At 46.9% G+C, this 22,500-nt stretch overlaps 1 protein-coding gene across 1 annotated transcript in view; it reads right to left on the bottom strand.

The window, feature by feature from the left end:
• Positions 1–22,500, bottom strand: part of dock4b (dedicator of cytokinesis 4b) — a gene marked incomplete at its 5' end in the record, with an annotated part of 122,481 nt that overhangs the window by 74,478 nt on the left and 25,503 nt on the right. Inside the window, 6 exon segments of the mRNA XM_079755965.1 lie at positions 5,584–5,672; positions 5,998–6,130; positions 6,396–6,456; positions 6,740–6,821; positions 14,538–14,689; positions 20,876–20,960. Of these exon segments, the coding sequence (XP_079612091.1) occupies positions 5,584–5,672; positions 5,998–6,130; positions 6,396–6,456; positions 6,740–6,821; positions 14,538–14,689; positions 20,876–20,960 (602 nt within the window).

Here is a 22,500-nt window from a genome sequence, read left to right as displayed (position 1 = left end):
TTCTGCGTATGTGGCCCTCCCCAACCCCTTATCTTTAACTCAACCTTTTTCCCTCACCGTCCTCAGAGAACCCCTAACAGCAAACACATATTCAGCCTGAATAAAATGCGCTAAAATGTTTGGACGATGAGTCAAACCCTGCCTACACTTGTACGGTGGAGGCGACTGAATAATCGCCACCGACTGAACCAAACGCTTGCACGGAGCAGCATTAGTATTACAAGTTTCAAAAACCTATTACTTCATCTCTAATCCTCATTTTCTCTCTTGTGACCTCAATTTCGCAAACCTTTCTACGCTCACTCTCTATTTTTCTAACTCCCTCTCCAAATTACCTCTCACCCCCACTTTCTACCCCTCATTATGTATCTCCCACTCTGTACGTCTCTCTCTTCTATGTAAATCTCTCCCCCTCTATACGTCTCTCTCCCCCTCTTTATGTCTCTCTCCCCCTCTTTATGTCTCTCTCCCCCTCTTTAAGTCTCCCTCCCCCTCTTTATGTCTCTCTTCCCCTCTATATGTCTCTCTCCCCCGTTATACGTATCTCTCCCCCTTTTTATGTCTCTCTCCCCCTCTATATGTGTCCCTCCCCCGTTATATGTCTCTCCCCCCCTCTATATGTCTCTCCCCCACTCTATATGTCTCTCTCGCCCTCCATCTTTGGTAATTTCCATAGCAGTTGGGCCAGTGTGTGTGTGTGTGTGTGTTTAGTTGTCTATGTGTGTGTGTGTGTGTGTGTGTGTGTGTGTGTGTGTGTGTGTGTGTGTGTGTGTGTGTGTGTGTGTGTGTGTTTGTGTGTGTGTGTGTGTGAATGGCAGTGTGCTGATTTCTGTTAGGCTAATTGGTTGCTAATGTGTAACTTCTGGCTCACCGCCAGGATCACTTGGAGGAAGTGCCGTGGAGCGAGGCCACACACACACGCACGCATGCACACACGCACACACATACACACACACACACACACACACACACACACACACACAATGACAAGCTCACAGATAAACGCAAATGCAAACCCTTACACACACACAAACATACATCATGCCCCCTATACTCAGAGCTCACACAAAAGAAAACCACATCTACACCAAAAACATAACAATGCTCTGGCATGAATGTGTTACATCCTGTCATACATTCATGTATAACACCTACATGTAAACATATGGACACAATGTTTGCAACGAGGCAGTTGCAAACATTGTGCACGCACCCACGCACGCACACACACACACAACTACTCTGACTGAAACAGACAGCTCACTTTAGATGACCACTCTATGTCCATTGTTCTCATGAAAGTAGCCGTGTGTAATGAATTGAGAAGCTTGAATAATAGACGGTTTCCAGATTTCTCTATGCTCTTATTGTACCCAGCCTCACCTGTAAGTTGTCTTTCTCTTTCCCGCTCTCGCTCTTTCCCTTAAATGATCCTCCCATTATGCCACTTTGTCGCTTTAACTATAATAGGACTGCCATTAAGAGAACAGGTGTACAAGAGAGCAAGAGAACAACTTAAGCCAACCTGTTTGTGAACGTTCTACTCTGATCTGCACTGAAGTTGTGGTCTTTCCTTGACATCAAACAGCCTTTTCTGAGGCACCCTGATATTGATGGCCACTTCTGAGAGAGGGCTAAGCTTCTCGGGCTCTATAGTATAACGCCACTCCTTATGAGGCTCATAAACCGTGGAGGTAGTAGCTTAAAAACAAAGTATCACAAAGTTAGCGTGTGTTGTAAATGTTGGGATAAGACTTCTTCAAAGAACTCCTAGCCCAAACCTCTTTTTTGAATCTCTTAGTGTTCGAATTCGTGCTGAAACAGGTGGTTAATTTAAACTTAAAGACGCTTGTTTGACACTCTAAAGCAGTTGGAGTTACTGTCAAATCGAGACCTCCTACCGTAAAACTCCTCATAAATACATGTCCTCATGAACACTTCTTGTTTTGGGTGTCTGTGCTTGCATCAGTGGGATTCACACACACTAACACACACACACACACACACACACACACACACACACACACACACACACACACACACACACACACACACAACCACACTCACAAATGATGTTATGGTGTGAATACTGATTCTGTAAGGAATGTTGTTCTTATTTTCATCATTTGTGCCCCCACGTCACATCTGTTCGGTGCCGGAATGATGATGTGAGTCATCAAGTGAATCAATCAGAGTTACACAGCGCTGCTTTATCCAGTAGCACCACACAGATGGGCTGAGAACAAGATCAACTCAATGCGAAGACACGAAACAGCAAAACAACGTTGGTAGGAGAGGGAGGTGGGTGGAAACTTCAACAAAACTGGTGGCAAAGTTCGCTGTAGGGACTCGGAGCACTGTTCTCTAAAAAAGATATAATATAAACACCAGATCAATACAGAGCAATCCACGCTTAATATCACCGGCAGACAGGTGCATGATGGGGAACATTGTAGAGGCTCTTAATAGAGAAGCTCAGTGTAGCCAAAGCTCTGAGCAAGCCCCCCCCCCCCCCTGCTTTAGAGCTATTTCCAATGAAATTACATAATCGTTTGTGTATGTGTGTGTGTGTGTATGTGTGTGTGTGTGTGTGTGTGTGCGTATCATTGCGTGCGTCGTGTGAGTGTGTGTTCATTGTTAAAATATAGATTTTCTGAGAGCCCAACAACAATTTGCCCACCCACATTCAATTAGTTGAATCTTCATCCAAACAAACCCATTCACCGGTGAAAGAGATGCCTCTTTACATGGATATAAATCCTGGTATTTATCGGAATGCACAATTCTGCAAAATATTTAGACAGTTCCTTATGACACACTGTTGGTCGGCATGACCGCTCACAGTTATGCCTCTGCAAAAAGCTTGCGGTAGAAGCATTGAAATCTTGGCTGTTTCTCGCTGACTTTCAGTTGCACATTCCTGGGCGCTCCACATCATAACAGTATAAACACCTTGACAATAATGTTGACGGATCTACCGGTAATATCGCCTTAACCAACCGTCAAGGCAGACCATAATACTGTATAATCCCATCTGAGCCAGCTCAGTCATCTTAATGTTCTCCGGCGAGGATAATCACTGTTCAAATTATAAAGCACACCGCAGTACTCGGCAACATAAAAACATTCAACACAGTATCAGCAATGTCATAGACCGAGACGTAAGCACTAAGCAGCTAACATCCATTATGCGTTTTGCTCAAAGTAGCCTTGTAAAATCTGATGGCATGGCGTTAGCGTGTTATCTCAGACAAAATGGCAGCTAAAGGCAGGAAAAGTCGAGAACATGGGTGTTATGAGAAGAAGCGTCATCAATTTATTTTTTTATGTGGGATTGCATTTTGAGATACTGTGGCCCTGCGTTTGGTTTACTGTTCATCTCCGGGTGACGATGCGGGGATCTGTCAGTTTGTCTTCCTGCCCTTCCGTTGCTTCGGTTACCTTGTTTTACCGTGCAATTCATCCAGAGCCAGCTCTCTGTCTGTTTCTCAGAGCCAGTGTTCACAGCTGTCGTGTGAACGACTAGCGTCTCCCCGTTGCTTTTAGCTATATTTATATTATATTTAGAAGCAGGGGCGTAGGAATGAGTTTAACAATGGGGGGGACACATATCGGAAACCTGACAGATCCGTTAATGGTTTGAACAGAAATATGTCATAAATTAACTACACTGAAAAAATTCACAAATATATTTTATTCTACTAAAAAAGATACATTTGTAAATGTAAAGGAAAACACATTTTGAATGGCAGTAATGAACTGATTAATATCAAATCAATTCTTTAATTGCACGCTCAATCATCCAGTTTTTTAGAATAAGAAGCGGTGACAAGACGCTGTGTTGCGCTTTCAAAATAAAATAAAATATTTTTCTCCCCCTGGTATAATTTTTAGGTGGGACAAATGCGCCTTTCTCCAATATTGGAGGGGACACATCCCCTCCAAGTGTTTTGACGGTATCTGTCGGACATGTTGTGAAGCTCTGCATTGAGCAGACGCAAACCAAACACGCCTCTCGTCCATCGTCTTGATTACAGGGGTGACGAGTCCCGCCCCCACTGACATGCGACTGTCTGCCTGTAAAGGAGTGGCCGTGACAATACAAGTGCATTTCGGGAAAGTTCAGATGTTTTCAACTCAATGCGCTCAAAGCGGCCTCATCAAAAAGTCGGCACCCTCTGAAAAAAATACGCCAGTGGCAGCGTTTCATCTCTGGGATTCTGCATGCTTCTGCGTGCGCCCTCTACTCATCGGGAACAATAGAAGAAGACTCAGGCCCTCATAGTGATTTTCCCTCCATCCCCTCTCTTTCCCCGTCTCCCTCGCGCTCCCCCTCCTTAATCAGACCATCTATGCAGAGAGATGTGTGGCAAAAATCTCCCAATCCAAGAGTTTCTCGCCCCATATTGGATTGGGGGCCGAGCGTGCGCGATGCCACATTGTGATCCTCCATTAAAGCGCTGTGGCGTGAAGAGACCGCTAAATGATTCTTTGTCTGGAGATGTAATTACCGCTCTCCTCCATCCCCCCCCCCCACCCGCATTCTCCCAAGATTATCCATGATTATTTAATATTCTCGAGTTGTGCGTCGCCTCAAGTAATTATTTGGTTTTCTAAGAGAGGGTGTGTGCGTGCGTGCGTGCGTTTGTGTGTGTGGCTGTGTCTGTGGGGTCTCTGTGTGTGTCTTGGTGTGTGTGTGTGTGTGTGTGTGTGTGTGTGTGTGTGTACCAAGGAGCTTATTCAGTGGATCAGTGCCAAAGTTTGATTTGTATTCCTCCCTGGCTCCGATGCTCCCCTCCCTCTTCTCTTCTCCCTTTCATTTTGTCGTTTCTCTTCCCCGTGCCAAAAAAACGCAACGCAGTGCAGTTTATGGGTTATGAAGCCGTCGGGGAGTTCCCGGGGAAACAATGATGAACACCGACAGAGCGGTTTTGTTGTGCGACTGGTTAAGAACACAACAGTCGGGAGTCGCCGCCGCGCTGTCAGGAACAACAGGCCTCCAGCAGGTTGGAGGAGGCAGTGTTTCACAAAACACGTTGGAAGCGAATTAGTACTACAATTCTTTCTTTCCGCGGGGGGGGGGGGGCGTATGCCTGTAGATGCGGCTGACAACGTTCGCCGTGCCGGAGATGATTCGCAGCAGGTGGACCGCTTTGATCGTTTGTTGTGTTGCGGAAGAGGAAGACACTAGACCCACGTGTTGAACGGGAGCATTAGAATGTGTATCGCTTCTCCTTGTCTAGAGTACACGCCTCTATTACTGTTGATATGCAATTGAGAGATGATTAATCCGAGGCAATTTTGCCCCTTCTACGGAATCAAACCTGAAGTGGTCTAGTCCATCAGCCAATCAGAAAAATACAACAGTAAACAAAACAACAAAGCACAAAAGAAAAGCAACAAGCAGACATTTTAACATATAAATCGAAATGCGTGTGCTGCGTTTGAGTTGAACAATATGACACTGCATAAACAGTATTTTGGTATTTCGCTAAACGGCTACGTTCTTCTAAAAAAGCCGTTATCTTTGTGGCACAGATGGCAGCAGTACACAGACAGGAGACAAAATGGCGGCGTGCGTACCGGTGTTGGAGCCAGACAGGTTGTATCTGGAGCTGGCCTTCTTGATGAGGTTCTCGTGGATCTGGTGCCACTCGCTCTCCGTGGTACACCTGCCGGGTGGACACACACAAGCCAGTCATTCATGATGAAGCATGTACACATTACACTGTGGTTCTCCATAACTCAGTGTGCGACGACACAAATGACACATGATACAAATGTGACACGGAGTAATAATAAAACTCAATTTTGCAGAAACTGATTTTTTTTTTTTTATATATTCAGTCTATGTTTCTATGCATGTTATTTTAGTAATCTTTCATAATTTTTGCTGTTCCGTTGATTGTAACGCAATAACGTCAATGTTGCAGGAACGAACTCCCATAGCATCCAACGTCTGCCTCAAGACCGTCTGAACCAGGGCTTGGGACTCACGAGTAGACTTTGAGCAGGTGGTCGTCTTTAGAGTCGGCGGTGAGCAGGTCTGCGATGCTGACCACGGCGCAGCCGAACGGTCGGCGGTACTGAACACTGCAGAGGCTCTTCTTCTCCCCCGTGCCCATCCTCCCTGCACACACACACACACACACACACACACACAAATGTTAAAACACACACACACACACAGGCACACACACACACAGATACACACACAAGCACACACAGGCACACACATGTTAAAACACACACATCCAAACACACATACGCAAAGACGCGCACGCACGCGCGCGCACACACACATACACACATAAAATAACACACGAACACAAAGAAACGCACACACACATATATGCAACTTTAATGCAAGCATGCACACACAAAAACAATCTCACCTATTCTGACGATGTGCACCACAATGTAAACATCTTTCCTCAGGTCGCTGCTGCCCAGATCCTGGTGGTGTGAGAAGGCACCAGAGAAGACTCATCAGACACAATAACACTGTAGTCACACGACAAACTCCCACTTTAGAGTTAAACAGGAGAAAAGCTAATCCAAACAAAATGATGCGTGTCCAGAAGTAGTCGTTGGCTTTGTGTGCGGTTTTGTTGTCTGTGCAATGTTGTGCGTGCGTTCACGGAGTGTTTATGCTTTATATATGCTGTCGTTTCACACGTCTTTTTAACAAGTTCACGCATCAACACAAACACACGTGTGTGCGGGCAGCTCGTCTCACCACAAAAAGAGTGCATTGTCTCTCCGTCTTCTCCGGGGACTTGGGCACTCCGGTCTTATTGAGTCTCACAAAGAACCGCTCACTGGAGAGGAGAGGGGGAGAGAGGGAGAGAAGGAGAGAGCGAAGGAGAGAAGGAGAGGAAGAGCGAGAGAGAGAAAGAGAGAGAGAGAAGAATAGAAAGAGAGGAAGAGAGAGGGAAGGAGAAGGAGAGAAGGAGAAACAGAGGAAGAGAGAGGGAAGGAGAGAGGGAGACACGAGAGAAGGAGAGAGGGAGAGGAAGAGAGAGGGAAGGAGAAGGAGAAACAGAGAGGAAGAGAGAGGGAGAGAGAAGGAGAGGAAGAGAGATAGAGAAGAAGAAAAGGGCAAACAGAGAGGTATAGAGAGAAGGTGAAGGAGAGAGAACAGTCAGGGAAACCATACAATACCATTTGATCAAGACAGAGTTAGACATTTATAGGAAACTGATAAAATCATCAAAGTTTGAAGCTCAGGCACACGCCTGCAAACCGGAATACTTTGAAGACAATAACCAACCGGAAACGCTGCGAAGGGAGATAGAGAAATAGGGCGATTGACTAAATAATAGAATTGCAAAACGAGGGGTTAGCCCAACAGATATGAATAAAAAATGATTTTACCCAGATAAAAGAAGCGACAAAATAACCAAAAACAACAAAACAAAAACCGAACCCCCAACAAAGCCCTTTTAGCCTCGTTTCTGACAGCACACTCAAACCACGGTGTGCTTGTCATCGACTGAATCTAATATTGATGAGGTTGGGGGCTCGCTGGGGGAGAGAAGAGCGATCCGAGAGAGACATGCTAACCCAGATCCCCGTTGCTCAGCGAAGAGACACACGGCGAAGAGTGACACCAAGCACAAAGTCAAATGAGGATGGCGTTGATTGGTAAAGATCAAAAATAGAATACCGAATGAGCAAAAACGTGGTGGCAGAGTTTGAAACAAACAAACCCAGACTCAATGTTGATTATCGTTTACAGTTGAAGGAAGCCATTTTGATGCCTTTTTCTTTTCAACCGCTATGGATAGGTTTTGATTTAATCCACTTCAGAGTGAATGTATCATTATTCCGCAAGCATCCCACACATTTTGCAAGTAGAGAGTGAGAGTTGGAGTTTAGTTTGGAGACTGAGTGGATGAAAAAGTAGACAAGCATTTATATAACGCTTCCCTTGTCACAAAATCAACTCGAAAGTACTCAAACTACAATTTATGCCTCAAATTCACCCATCCTGATTATATAACACTTTCATAATCCATCTTCAACCAGAATTGCACGTGATTCAATCAAACCCCTAGGCTAGAATAAATTCCGGTTATTTTTCCGAAAGATCATCTCAAGGATGGACCCGAACACCTAAGAAACGATACCACCACCATGGGACTGTGTAAACCCTAACTCTCTTCCGGTGTCCGTGTCCTATGCATGCAATGCATCTGTAAGGCCAGTTTAATGATTGAATCGGTTATCAGCTCGCCGCCCGTCCAGGGACTAGGGACGAAAAAAATGAGCCTGAACTTTGAACACACCAGGGTGAGCTTTATAAAATGAAATCCTTTCTGTGGAAAAAAAGTGTCCAAAAGCCTCTCGAATCAAAGCAGCTCTGATCTGAAAGGCCTTCAGCTCAGATGGGGAATGGTGTAGGTCATGTTGTGGTCAAAGTCTATTCACTCCCTTTGTAGTTTTTTTTTTCCTCCATTTCCCCTTCTCTGGCCCTCTCTCCATCTCTCTCACACACACACGCACGCACGCACACACACACACACACACACACACACCCCAAAAAACATTGTGTGCCCAGAACAGCACCCGCCGTCGTGGCCCCCCCGCTGGGCGTGTCTCATCCGAGCTGGCGAGCGAACGCCGCCACCGCCGCCGCTAATCCCGTTAGGTGACTTTCACACTCGCCCGATAAGCAGCGGAGAAAAACCTTGTAAAGGAACCGGGGATGACAAAGAGCTACTCCCCCCCCCCCCCCCCCCCACCCCCCCCCACCCCCCCACCCCCCCACCCGACAGCCCCTCCCCCCCACCCGGCGCTGGCATCGGCGTGCGGTGGAGAACCCGGGACGCTTCCCATTCATCCAACGACAGAAGAAAAAAAAAAAGGCGCGCCAAATTTGTACGAGATTTGCGGCGAGCGCTTCCGACTTAAGAGCGTCGCACGGCGTCACCTGCAGCGGGAGGACAAAGGAGGGGACAAAGGGAGACGGCGCTATTAGGGTCCTCCGGGGACAAAGGCTCCGTACAGTTTGGGGACAAGCGGCGCGTCTGTCTTTTGTGCGTGTTGATCCACAATAAGAGAGAGGAGAGGAAGGGGCTCTTAATCGCTGGTGTACTGCGAAGGATTTGGGGCGATGACAAGGTTGTTGTTGCATTGTGCGCCACAAAGCAGTCTCAGCGATAAACCATGGCCATTGTGCAAACGGCGCATGTCTTGTGAACGTCGTCGGTGGATAACCGGGCTTATATCACCGGGATTAATGTGTTATTCGAGGTGAGTGCCGGGTGTCTGGTGTGGCGTGGACACAGATTCCGATGCAGTGAGAGTCACAATAGTGTCCCCGAACCATTCTTTCACTCACGGACCCACAAGGGGCTTCTGCCTTTCCTGTCTTTCTGTTTCTTTCCATTGTGCTCGTTGCTGTCCTGTCATTTCTTACATTCCCATCCAGTGTGGTTCACGTTGATGCGCACACACACACACACGCATACACACACACACACACACACACACACACACAGACTTCCACATTGCACGCACACACACACAAATGCACACAGACACACACACCCACATGCACGCACACACATGCATGCACACACACACACAGGCTAACCACGCCCCCCCCATGCTACTCATCTCCCCTCCCAGCTGCAGTATGCCCATCTCCAGGGCTGAGAGCAGACCAGTGTCTCGCTATCCATACCAACCCCCCCCACCCACACACACACACACACACACACACACACACACACACACACACACACACACACTCCCCCGGTGGGACCATATCTCTCTCTATCACAACCCCCTCATTAGCATAACATGAATGGTCGGCTTTCCCCTCTCTCCCCCCCCCCTTCTCTCTCTCCTTTATATTCTCTCTATCCGTCTCCCCCTTCTCTCTCCCCCTTCTCTCCATCTCTCTCTCCCTCTCCCTCTCTATCTGTAGGCTCTCGGCATGCAGCCAACTGCACTTCCTGTTTGCCGTTCCCCCCCCCCCCCCCCCCCTGCCGTGAGGCGCGGTGCTCTTCTGACGGCGAGATGGCGAGTTAGTATGCAGAGAGAGAGAGAGAGAGAGAGAGTCCCACCTTGTGATTCTGGGTAGATAAAGCAGTTCGTATCACACACACACACACACACACACACCACGACAACCTGAGGTGGATATATAAGTGGAGTGTAATTTAATGCATGCATGAGAGGGTTTCCAAGCTGTGATAAGAAGCTCCTTAAGAGAGGGTCAAGAGAGCCACTCGGCTCTTCCTCCACTCACGGTTCTATAAAAAAAGATAAAAAAAACGTTTTTCAATATTCTCATTATAATGTAGAGAGAGAGAGGAGAGAGAGAGAGAGAGAGAGAGAGAGAGAGAGAGAGAGAGAGAGAGAGAGAGAGAGAGAGAGAGAGAGAGAGAGAGAGAGAGAGAGAGCGAGCGAGCGAGCGAGCGAGCGAGAGAGAGAGAGAGAGAGAGAGCAGCCAGATGATCCTCATGCGAAACCTCCGAATCCATAACGAATATACACAGCAGCTGGAGGTGTGGTGGCCAACGATGTTCCACGCCCAGCCACAAGGTACTGGGCTTGAGCGCTAATGTCTGCCGCTTAGCCTGCAGGCATCCCTGAGCGAGATGCCCTAACACCTTAACCCTTTAAACCACAAGTGTCTGCTAAATGGTTGCTGCATACGCGAGCAGGTTGGGCTATATGCTCAACTGGCATGAAGAGGTTTGTTCCAACAGAGTTGAAGCGACGCATAGTCCTGTTCGAACATATCGCTGTCTATCTTACACTACACATGTAGGGATATGTGTCATACTCATAAGTACTGTATTTGATGTAATAACTTCATTCTAGATGGTGTATTTGCGATAAATTGGTTTATGCCACAGAGATTACAAAGCAGATCATGGTAGATTGGGTTGTACTGCACTCACAATGCTGTTTCAAAGGAAACAATAGCGTGTGATTTTGCATGTGCATGGGTTCCTGTGTGTGTGTGTGTTTGTGTGTGCGTGCGTATCCGTGTGTATGCGTGTGTGCATTGCCCCAAAAAGACCCTGTGCGATAGAAAGACCATAGGCACACATACAGCATCCACCACATGAAGGCACGGTGGCTTGCCTCAGTGTCAGCCTGGCGCATTTCCCATCATGACAGGAAAGCACACCTTGCAGTGCAACCTGCACGCCTAACCATACCCAGACGCACACACCGACACACACAAAAAGAGAGGCTGCTTCCTGGAAGTATCAGTGTGTGTGTGTGTGTGTGTGTGTGTGTGTGTGTGTGTGTGTGTGTGTGTGTGTGTGTGTGTGTGAGAGTTAGTGAGTGAAGGAATGAGTGAGAGAGAGAGATAGCGAGCGTGTGAGAAAGAGACTTTGGTGTTGTGTGTAAGGTGTGGGAGTGTGTGTGTCTAATGGTAAAGTGGTACATTGGAGAGGTTGTGTTTGAGAGAGAGACAGAGACAGAGAGAGAGAGAGAGAATGGGGAGGGGAGGGGAGGAAGAGGAGAGAGTAAGCAAGAGAGGGCATACAAAGACCGTCCTGAATAGGCATTGACTGTGCTGCTCGGAACAGAGATAGCGGGTCAGACATCCATCTGTTGTCACACACACACAAACACACACACACACAATTACCTGGCAGGGAGCCATTTGATTGTGGCTTTCAATGTCGGTGGCATTGTGTTCGGGCGTGTGTGTGTGTGTGCGTGTGTGTCTGTGTGTGTCTGTGTGTGTGTTGAGAGGGACATCTTTGGTAGCCTGCCGTTAGCAGATTCCCATCTAAGACCTCTGAAGTGGCTGAAAAGTGTGCCAATTAGACACACACAAACACACACAAATGGACATACACAAAAACACACACTCTATCCTCACATCTGGTGTGAAAATAATTAACCAAAATTAGCTAAAAAAAAAGGGATGTGGAAAATGAGGACTGGAATAGACTTTATTTCTCGCTCATTCTCTCAATAGCTATAGAACAAGTTGAATATTTGATTCTTAGCATAAATAATGATGACCCTGATAATAAGTGCTCATATATATGCATAAAAATATCTGTTGAAAAGTGCATATCACGCGAGGCTACGCGAGTTGGGCTAAATTTGTATCTTTAGTTGTCGATTAAGGCCCTAAGGGCTTAGGTCTTCGACGATTAAACTTAAAAGTGGATAAAAGAGAAATAGAGGCAGGCAGAAAGAGTTGGACCGAAATACAGGAAGAGAAAAAACCTTCAGCCCTCACCTATAGCGATGGATGCAAATCGCTCACTTTGAGACAAACGGGGACAACGGAATAAAGATCTGCTATATAATTAGTGACGAGAGAGGGAGAGAGTGAGAGAGAGAGCGGGGGAGAGCCAGAGAGAGAGAGAGAAAGAGCGAGCGCAAGAGAGGTAAGAGTCAGAAGAACGCTATTAAATAGAGACCTTCTCCCTGTTTCCAAGTGTGTGTGTTTGTGTATTCGTGTCATGCTGTCTCCGACACACTCCAGTTCACGCATCATCAACACGAGGCAGACGGACTCACACCGGAGCTTAAAATAGAAACGCACAAAACACACTCGTTTTCTCTCTGTTTCTCTTTCAGCAAAACAGTTGAGGGTGCAATATAGATACAGGAGACCTTTTATTAATTAACTCTCAATTAAATGAGAGTTCCATTCAATGCTTGCCCTATAGCCTGACAAGACGCAATTACACCTGATTAAAGATCTAACATGAAGACGACTGCAGTGTTTGTTAAAGGCCCTTCAAAGCGAACAACAGCAATGCTGAAGTGCCGTTGAGCAATACCAAAATACCAACTCCTCAGGAACCCAACAGGGTCCCTCACACCTTCCGAATGCGACGACCGTGATTCTAACCGATGATTACTTTGTCCCTGAATGATTCACCCCCCACGTTCTCATCACACATTTATTTTTAAAAGTCTTGTTTTCAAACCACCTCATGGAGGGAAAGATCAAACAATCTAGTGCGTCATGTTCTACTCTGTTCTATGTGTTGCCGTCATTTATTCCCAGGCCTGAATCATACCCTCCAAGGCGACCGTCAAACTAAGAGTCTAAGCTGACCGAACGAAGGGAGCTTTTCATCAAGTCCGTATCATCTACATAAAACGGGTAATGACAGAGGACGGTGGATTTAATGAAGCTCAGGGGCAGCTGGTGTCGCCGGATGAAAAAGGGGGTGTAAAATGGAGGGACACAGATTCCTTTCTGGCCCACGCCCCACTTACATGTGTGCGTGTGTATTGCTTTAAGTGTCAGGATATGTTTTTTTACAACTCCATTTACAACTGTGTGTGCGTCAGTGTGTCCGTGCGTGTGTGTGTGTGTGTGTGTGTGTGTGTGTGTGTGTGTGTGTGTGTGTGTGTGTGTGTGTGTGTGTGTGTGTGTGTGTGTGTGTGTGTGTGTGTATGTGTGTGCATGCCTGTGTGGACTGCTTTGAGTGTTTTCGACTCCAATTACAGCTGTGTGTGTGGTGGTCATTGCCGACTTGCATGCACGCGCGCGCGTGTGTGTGTGTGTGTACATGCGTGTGTTTGTGTGTGTACGTCCGTCCGTGCGCGTGTGTCCATGTGTGTGTGTGCCCGTGACATGCCTTACAGGAACCACAGTGGCGTAACTTAACTGCAGACTACAAGGTCACCGCTGTGTTATTTGGACTCCACTGACGCTGGTTTAAGGAGAAAATAACACAGCCTTGTTCTTCCTCTGCATTCCATGCTACCGGAAAAGCACACTGCGCCGCTATAGCCCTGTGATGTATTTAACAGCTCAGACACACAGCATTTAACGGCATGATACAACAGCCACACGCACACACGTACACACAGACACTCACACTCAAAGTTGCAGTCCGACGGCTAAGAAATGAAAGTGATTTCTCGTCCTCTCCAGCTGTGCCCAGCTCGAGGGCTCACAGATTTGTTTCTACAGTAATTTAATGTTTTGTCTGTGCCACATTCGGTATAAAGTAGCACATTAGAAATGCGTGAATATGCATGAGGCAATTTGCTCAACAAAAGCAATTTGCAAAACGTACTAACTCCCGAAGACAACAGTCTGAACGGAAAGAGTGTGTATGTTCCTCCGGGACTCACAGTCAACAGTGGCAGGAGAAGACAACTTCTCTCCAATGAGATAAAGATACATCAGCAGAACTTGATGACTGGGGGGGGGGGGAGTGACTTGGTGTTGTCACTTTTTAACCGATTGGGTACATATCCAGTCTGTCAATGGAAAAATGGCGGCTAGTTCCTTGCCAAATTCCGAGAGGGACAGAAAGGCTTTAAATGACACATTGTAGCAGACGTTGCCAAGACCGATGGAATAAAATATTGGACATATGAAAATATTTCATGTATAAATATTTTTATATAAAATATTGTATAAAATATCTTTGAGTAGTCTTCCGTTAACCACTGAACAATTAACTATTATATTTATTTATAGATATCCTTCCACAACGGACACTCGGATCGGAATATCTCGTCCAGCACAAATCTGATTACTGAGTGACAGATGAGGTGTCGTGACCTCGTGTTACCTGATTGGTTTGTTCTCCCGTCCGTCATAGATGTGGAAGAAGACCTCTAGCTCCTCCCCCAGGTTGGAGCCCATTAAGCTCTTCATGTTGACAAAGAGGTGGTGGGTGCTGGCCGGCACGGGGGTGTCCTTCTTACGGTGACGGTGCTCCATCTGGGGGGGGGGGGGGGGGGGGGGGGGGGAGGTTCGAGAGGAGGGGGGACGGGGGGAGGTTCGAGGAGGGGGGGGGGGGGGAGGATGTAGGAGAATGAGGAGGAGGGTGGGAGAAGGGGGGTGGAGAGGTATGGAGGAGGAGAGCAAAAGGGGAGAGGAGACGAAGGAGAAGGGAAGAGAAATTCAAAAAGTAAGCATAGCGACTTCCATTTAAATACATGAATTATAAACAAAAATAACCAAAAAGCAAAGAATAACTTAAACCTAGGCTTAATCACATGATAACACACGCAATGATGAATTGGTTATTGAAATATAATTATCAAGGGCAGGTTTATACTCAAAGGCTAGATTTAAAGACTGCAGCTTCAGCCCTCCTTGTCACTCTCTATCAAACACATGGGAATTGTTTCAATGACCATGAGCTTTGGAAGAAAACGAAAAAAATATTAGACAACAATCAAGGAAGTGAAAGTGCAGCGTGTGCCCCTCCGTGGCGGGCCAACGGCCCTCTGACACACAGCGTTAACCTAAGGGCTGTTTACAGACGGCCGAGCAGCAGGTCTGCTGACGATACGCTGCCGCACACGAATCATTTGCACCCGTATCCATGACACACAGGGATTATTCAAATCTGCTGTCAACATTCACAAAAGACAAGTACTGCTGGCAGAATTAAGCACAGCGGTGGGGTACACACACACACACACACACACACACACGCACACACACACTCACCCACACACCAGATGGCTAGTGGCGCGGCTGCCAGATCTCACCCTGCATTAAGCAGAAGGAAGGAAGGAAACGGGAAGTGTGTGTGTGTGTGTGTGTGTGTGTGTGTGTGTGTATGTAAATAGACGACCTATGTAAAAAAGACATATATTACCACACAACAAACCACATGCCCGGAATGACATGCCCGGAATGAGGCCTCCCCCACACACACACACACACACACACACACACAAACGCACACACACACACACACACACACACAGACAGCCCCACTTCATAGGCCATAACACACACACAGACACACACACACACAACCCCACTTCATAGGCCATTACACACACACACAGACACACACACACACACACACACACACACACACACACACACACACAGCCCCACTTCATAGGCCATAACACACACACAGACACACACACACACACACACACACACACAACCCCACTTCATAGGCCATAACACACACACACACACACACACACACACACACACACACACACACAACCCCACTTCATAGGCCATAACACACACACAGACACACACACACAGACACACACACACAGGTGTGCTGCCCACATGTATCTCTGGACTGCAGCACATGGCTGTATTGTAATAGGTTTTTCTGCAAGGGTGACGGTTGCTGACTCTCGCCCAGAGTCACTGGGTGTACCGATCAAAGGCACCCTGCAGGTAGCTTTATAGATAGAGATGGGATTTAACAGGCAGTCCTCCCCCATGGAAGAAGGAGAGAAAGGAGGGCAGTGGGCTGGAAGGGGCAGGATATGTCTGCGTTCAGACTTCTGGAGATATACTGCATCAGACGACGGCTTGGAGCAGGCAGGGTATATTTACTATATTTACAGTCGTTCGCTGCTTGGCGTGGCGCTGTCTGGATGAATTAGTTTAACAACATTTGTGTTTAATTGTGTACCGACGAAGTGGTGTTACTAGACTGATTACAATTGAAAATAGTTATAGTGGTGTTACTAGACTGATTACAATTGTAAATAGTTATAGCGGTGTTACTAGACTGATTACAATTGTAAATAGTTATAGCGGTGTTACTAGACTGATTACAATTGTAAATAGTTATAGCGGTGTTACTAGACTGATTACAATTGTAAATAGTTATAGCGGTGTTACTAGACTGATTACAATTGTAAATAGTTATAGCGGTGTTACTAGACTGATTACAATTGTAAATAGTTATAGCGGTGTCACTAGACTGATTACAATTGTAAATATTTGTCGTGGTGTTAGTAGTCTACAGTCTATTATCGTTTAATGCTTTGCTTTGGTTTACTGGATTCAATCATTGCTGCTAGTAAGTGGCCCTGTGTCAGGTAGGGTCAGTTAGCCTATTGTTATATTCCGCCATATTATTTCATGGCCTAGCTTTGTGCAAGCTAGGGCTACATGCACATAGGTTTGTGGTGAATTATCTGATCACCAGCGCAGCGTTTAGAGTACTTATTCTTAACACAGTTTAGAATAGGTTTAGGAAGGTCCCTAACTTTAGGAGAGCACCCATCGTCCCTAATTGATGTGTAACCTGTTCTTTTTCTGTTTAACCATCAATGGTAACTCATTTCTATATCTAGGCCATCACCATCAGAGTCATTGCACTACCAATTAACTGGGGTGCGGTTAACTCAGCATGTCTTGAGCCAATGGAGCAATCAGGGACTCTCCCCCAAGTCCCCTTCTTCTGAAGCGATGGATTCATCACACGAAGACAAAGGAATTCCATCACAAGACTATTTTGTAGGCGGCCGAGTTGGAAGACAAGACTTTGTAAGGCCGAGAAAAGCTTCACTACCACCCCTCCCCGCCCCCCCGTACTTCCTTCCCGTCACAAGACCTGGATCACACCAGGTGATGAGATAAATTCTCTATCTCTTGTTACTTTATGGGTAGCACAAGCTATTTGATGAATTATATGTACTCAAATGTTTCTTGCACTTTTTGAGATATGGATCTTCATGGTTGAATGCACTCGTTGTGAGACGCTTTCGAAAAAAGCGTGAACTCAAAAAATGTAATGGTTATGTAAACATCTATTTTTTATATATAACATTTATTCGGTGTCCGTATATTTATTTATTTCGTGCTAATATGAGGCAACAGAGCTCATTAAGATGCTTGCAAGACGTTTTCAAAGATCCCCAAAGCCCTAATCACTGATCTAATTCACTCTGTAATTAACTACTGAGATTTAAGGTTCACATGCTCATTATACAAAAGTTACATAATCATCCATCTCCGTCCCCACAGTGAACCGGAGACAGCACAAGTCACCGGGCACATGCTTTTCATGGCAGTGTGTTGCAGGAAATAAATTGGTGTGAAAAAAATCTAAGAAAAAAAAGATCACACATGGTACGTGTGTGGTGTTTTAGCGTCCCAGCGGGGACCACCGCTCCGAGTGCCTTGGACTCACTAGGTGAAGAGGGTGACAGCTTTGAGGATAAGCTGCCAGCACCCATGGCAACTCACAGCCATGTAGGCTGTGTTTGTGTGTGTCTGTGTGTGTGTGTGTGTTTCGCCCCTGGTGTGTTGGCCCACCACCGTTTGATGAGCGTGCACGCAGTAGTATTCTGTGCACGTCAGCGAAGTGATGTGGTGCAGGGTGACCGCCTTACTGTCCTCTCTCTCTCTCTGTACCTCTCTCTCTCTGTACCTCTCTCTCTCTGTACCTCTCTCTCTCTCTCTCTCTCTCTCTCTCTCTCTCTCTCTCTCTCTCTCTCTCTCTCTCTCTCTCTCTCTCTCTCTCTCTCTCTCTCTCTCTCTCTCCCCCCCCCCCCCTCCCCCCCCTCCCCTCCAGGTCTTTCGCAAGCCCTTTCACATCTCCCAGTGTCTCTCCCACTCGGTCTTTCTCTCCCCTGCTATTCAACTCAGATTTCTAATTCACATCCTAAGCCCCCCTTCTGATCCCCCGTTTTAAGCTGCAGAGGGAAACCTAAGTTATATAATATTTGAAGTGTGAGATTTAGTGTGTCTGTGTGCATGTGGGTGTGCACGTGTACATTATTCTTAGGATTGGGAGTGTACTTTGCATGTGCAATATCTCCCAAGCTATTTCTCCTCTAGAGATACCGTAAGATAAGCAAGTTCAACTATGCTCAGACTCGAGCAATCAATCACACACTGCTCTGGGATCTGCACTCTGGCCTGCCCTTTTCTCTGCTGCTCCCGGATAGAGATGTGTGGAATATAACGACACTAAATCCTAGCCAGGAGTCACTGGAGATTCTCACAGAACCACTTCTCAACTGTAGGGAATATTATTTATCGGAATTTATCTCTAAGGGCTGTTACGCTCGGTTGAAACGCGTGCAGCTCAAACACCAAAGTAGGTACGTGCACACGTCTATACAAGGGTTTTACACCTGGTGGAGCAATTTAATAAGCACGATAATAAGCACTTTTTAATGTGTGCTGCCATCTTGAAACAAACATCAGAGATTAGTCGATCCGATTTGTTTTCTGCACTTCAATCCGCCGATTCGATTGAATTAAACGAACACCTGCGCCCGCCTCCGTTTCCGTCGAAACACGGCGATCTAAGTGTTCCCCGTGAACACATTGCACCCACCCATGGGGCTGGGATTGGAGCTGAATCACAAACGCTCCTCTCTGTTTCTGAAAGTCGCAATGGATCCTGTTTTCTCCCTTTACACGTTCCCTCCGTTAATGAGATGAAACAAATAGAACCATAAAAATCGCAGCCGCATGTTCCCCTTTCTTCCAATTAGCCGAGCACAGAGCCGCCACTGTGGGAACACTGGCGGGCAGTAAAGTCTGCAGGGTCCCCAAAACGCACACGCAAAGAGAAAGTGTGTGAAGGTTATCGTCATTCTGGTACAATTAGGCCAATAACACGCCAGACAAAGTTTGGCTGGTGTCTGTAGAGAAAGAAACACATTGTCCCCAGCGAGAAATAACAATGTGATTTTAGTGCCGGGGTTGGCGATAGTGTGCTGGGGGGAGGGTGTGTGTGTGTGTGTGTGTGTGTTGTGTGTGTGTGTGTGTGTGTGTGTGTGTGTGTGTGTGTGTGTGTGTGTGTGTGTGTGTGTGTGTGGTAATTGCCATTTCCTCTACCTGTCTTCCATTAATAGAGGACTTGTGGTGCTTTGGTGGGTGCTTAATAGTGGAACATTAGGGCTTTTATTAGGGCCCAAATGCCCTTTGTTTTGACTACCAGAGCCACCTAAGACGGAACGACAACACAACAGACTGATTACGAAGTTCATGTTCCCACTGCAACGGGAAGGCCTGACGTGTGTCTATGTGTGTTTGTGTGTGTGTGAGTGTGTGTGTGTGTCTGTGTGTGCGTATGTGTTGGTGTCTGTGTCTGTGTGTGTGCACGCTCGCACGTGCGTCCATTCCGCCATCCTCAACACCGCCCCAGTGCAGAAAACCTGGGTTGCCACGGGTAACAGCAAATGGAGCACTGGGAAACTGGGAGAAGTGGTGTCGGTGGTGGTGGTGGGGGCTGGGGCGTGAGGGCTATGGGGGAAGGGGTCTTGGGGAAAAATCTAGTGTTTTCCCCTCATGAGAAAAAACCCCACCGGCTCGAAAGTATTACATTTTCTAATAAACAGGATGTACGACGTCTTACCGTCAGTAAACGGTGAAGGGTTTGCAGCTGTAAACCCTTCACCATTTTGACTGTAAACTTTACAGTAAACAACTGTAAACCCCTTCAGGGCACCATGCTCCGTCTGTTGACCGAATTTATCACTCGATGTTTAACCATCTCTCTGCTTCATTTATTTTTCCTCAGAGAAGCACCGACACCACAATCAAAACTGGCGTCGGGACGATTTAGCCATGATACAAACGCTGACAGCAAGATCATTGGCACACATGTCAGATGCTTGAAGAAAACGTAGTTTCCCCAAGATTGCGGTCGGTTGGACAGTGACAGTGCGTCATGCGCACCCATCTCTGTCCTCTGTGTGTCTGTACACTGGGGTCAGGGCAGGGCTATAATCTGTAGCCTTCACCATAGTACGACCGACTAGAAATGGTCTCTTATGAGTACTGACTAATACCTGGACTTAGCCTGAATGAATGATTGCATCGCTAGAAAAAACGTTCCTTGTGTGGAAACAGCAAAAAAAAGGCGAGGCGACCATATTGGATCTAGTCACTGCATACCATTTTTACATTGAGTGGCGCACTTCCACTCTCATCCACTGAAGTATATGATATTATAGTATGTTAAAGTACGTCGACTACATCTGACGCCACAATCCTATCCCCCCCAACGAGATATAGTGTTACAAACAGACACACATCAGAGCTAACCACAGGAGGCTGAGGCCCATCCGCCGGTGGTTAGTTAAAGAACACACAGTCCAACCGTGTGCTTCTGCAGCTCGTATGATGTCTACAGGGGGGCGGCACGATGATGACGATGTCACTCACCAGTCTGTAGAGCTCTGTGACGCTGATCTCGTCGGGGTCCACCATGCTGAACTCTCTCCGGGGCACCAGGTCCAGGCAGAGCTGCCTGTGACACGCAGACGGGACACACATAGGTCAACCACACACACGCACACGCACGCATGCGCGCACACTCAAAACTTCTAAAAGGTATATGTTTCGAAGATACTTAATCCCAGTATGTTCGAACTGAAGTGCTATAGATAGGGTGTGTGTGTGTGTGTGTGTGTGTGTGTGTGTGTCTGTGTGTGTGTGTCTATGTGTGTGTGTATGTCTGTCAGTGTCTGTGTGTGTGTGTGTGTGTGTGTCTGTGTCTTTGTCTGTGTGTCTTTGTCTGTGTGTCTATGTGTGTCTGTCGTGTCTATGTATGTGTGTGTGTGTGTGTGTGTGTGTATGTGTGTGTGTGTGTGTGTGTGTGTGTGTGTCTGTGTGTGTGTGTGTGTGTCTTTGTGTGTCGTCTTGTCAGGACTTAGAGAGACAGAGTTGGTGAAGCATCCCACAGCCTGTAGCTGTCAAACCCACTGCCCACCCTGTGTGAGTGTGGTGAGTGCGTGCGTGCGTGCGTGTGTGTGTGTGTGTGATGGAGAAAGAGGGATCCAAGAATGACTTCAAGTCAGTTGATATTCACCTCTGTAAAGGGTTGTTCCATGGTGTGTGGTTTGGGCGAGGGTAGACAGAGAGGGGGAGAGAGGGAGAGAGGGGAGAGAGGGGGAGAGGGAGAGAGAGGGAGAGGGGGAGAGGAAGAGGAGGAAGAGGGGGACACAGAGAGAGAGAGGGGGAGGGGGGAAAGGGAGACACAGAGAGATAGAGAGAGAGAGAGAGAGAGAGAGAGAGAGGAGAGAGAGAGACTAGGCTAGAGATAGGCAAGGACGATTGAAAGTGAGTTTCTATCTCTCTCTGTATAATTTAGGTTATGTGTGCGTGTGTATGTGCACATTCATGGGTGCACGTACGTGCGTCTGTGCGTTCACATTTATGAGTGCAATGCACGTATGTATGCTTGCACATTTATTGGGTGCATGCACTTGTGTGTGTGTGTGTGTGTGTGGAGCTGGAAACAGGGTTGTGAGAGTGAAAGGGGGGAGAAAGGGGGGAGACAGCGTACTCGTGGAGGGCATGGCGAGAACGAGGGAGAGTAAAGCAGGTAAATAGGTTTTTTTTTAAGCCGGCTAGCCTGTCTGTTTGAAGAGGAAACGTGATTGATTATGAGAGTCTATGCCTACAGGGGACGGTAGACGCGTAACACAGAGAGAGTGATTCAAGAGAAAGAGAGCCAGACAGAGAGAGACTGAGATGAATAGTATGAGAGACACAGACAGGGTGTATGGAGACGACGACACCCAAACCAAACCGCCCAGTGCTTAGGTATAGAAGACATCTGAGTAGAGCATCCCTGAAGAGAACACATCTCTTGTATGAACACTCACTTCATCCATTTATCCATCCGTCGAACCCTCGTGTGTTTTCTGTCTGTTTCTTCATGTCAGCGCTGCAGACTTTTTCTACTTTGTGCATCGCATGCATGGACTGTCATTCATCCATCCATTCGGTAATCCATCCATCCATCTATTCATCCATCTCTCATCTGTATCATGCATGTTCCTTCA

The sequence above is a fragment of the Pollachius pollachius genome (genome assembly GCF_949987615.1).
Source record: "Pollachius pollachius genome assembly, chromosome: 18".
NCBI lineage: Eukaryota > Metazoa > Chordata > Actinopteri > Gadiformes > Gadidae > Pollachius > Pollachius pollachius.
This window is presented reverse-complemented; position numbering and strand designations above follow the sequence as displayed.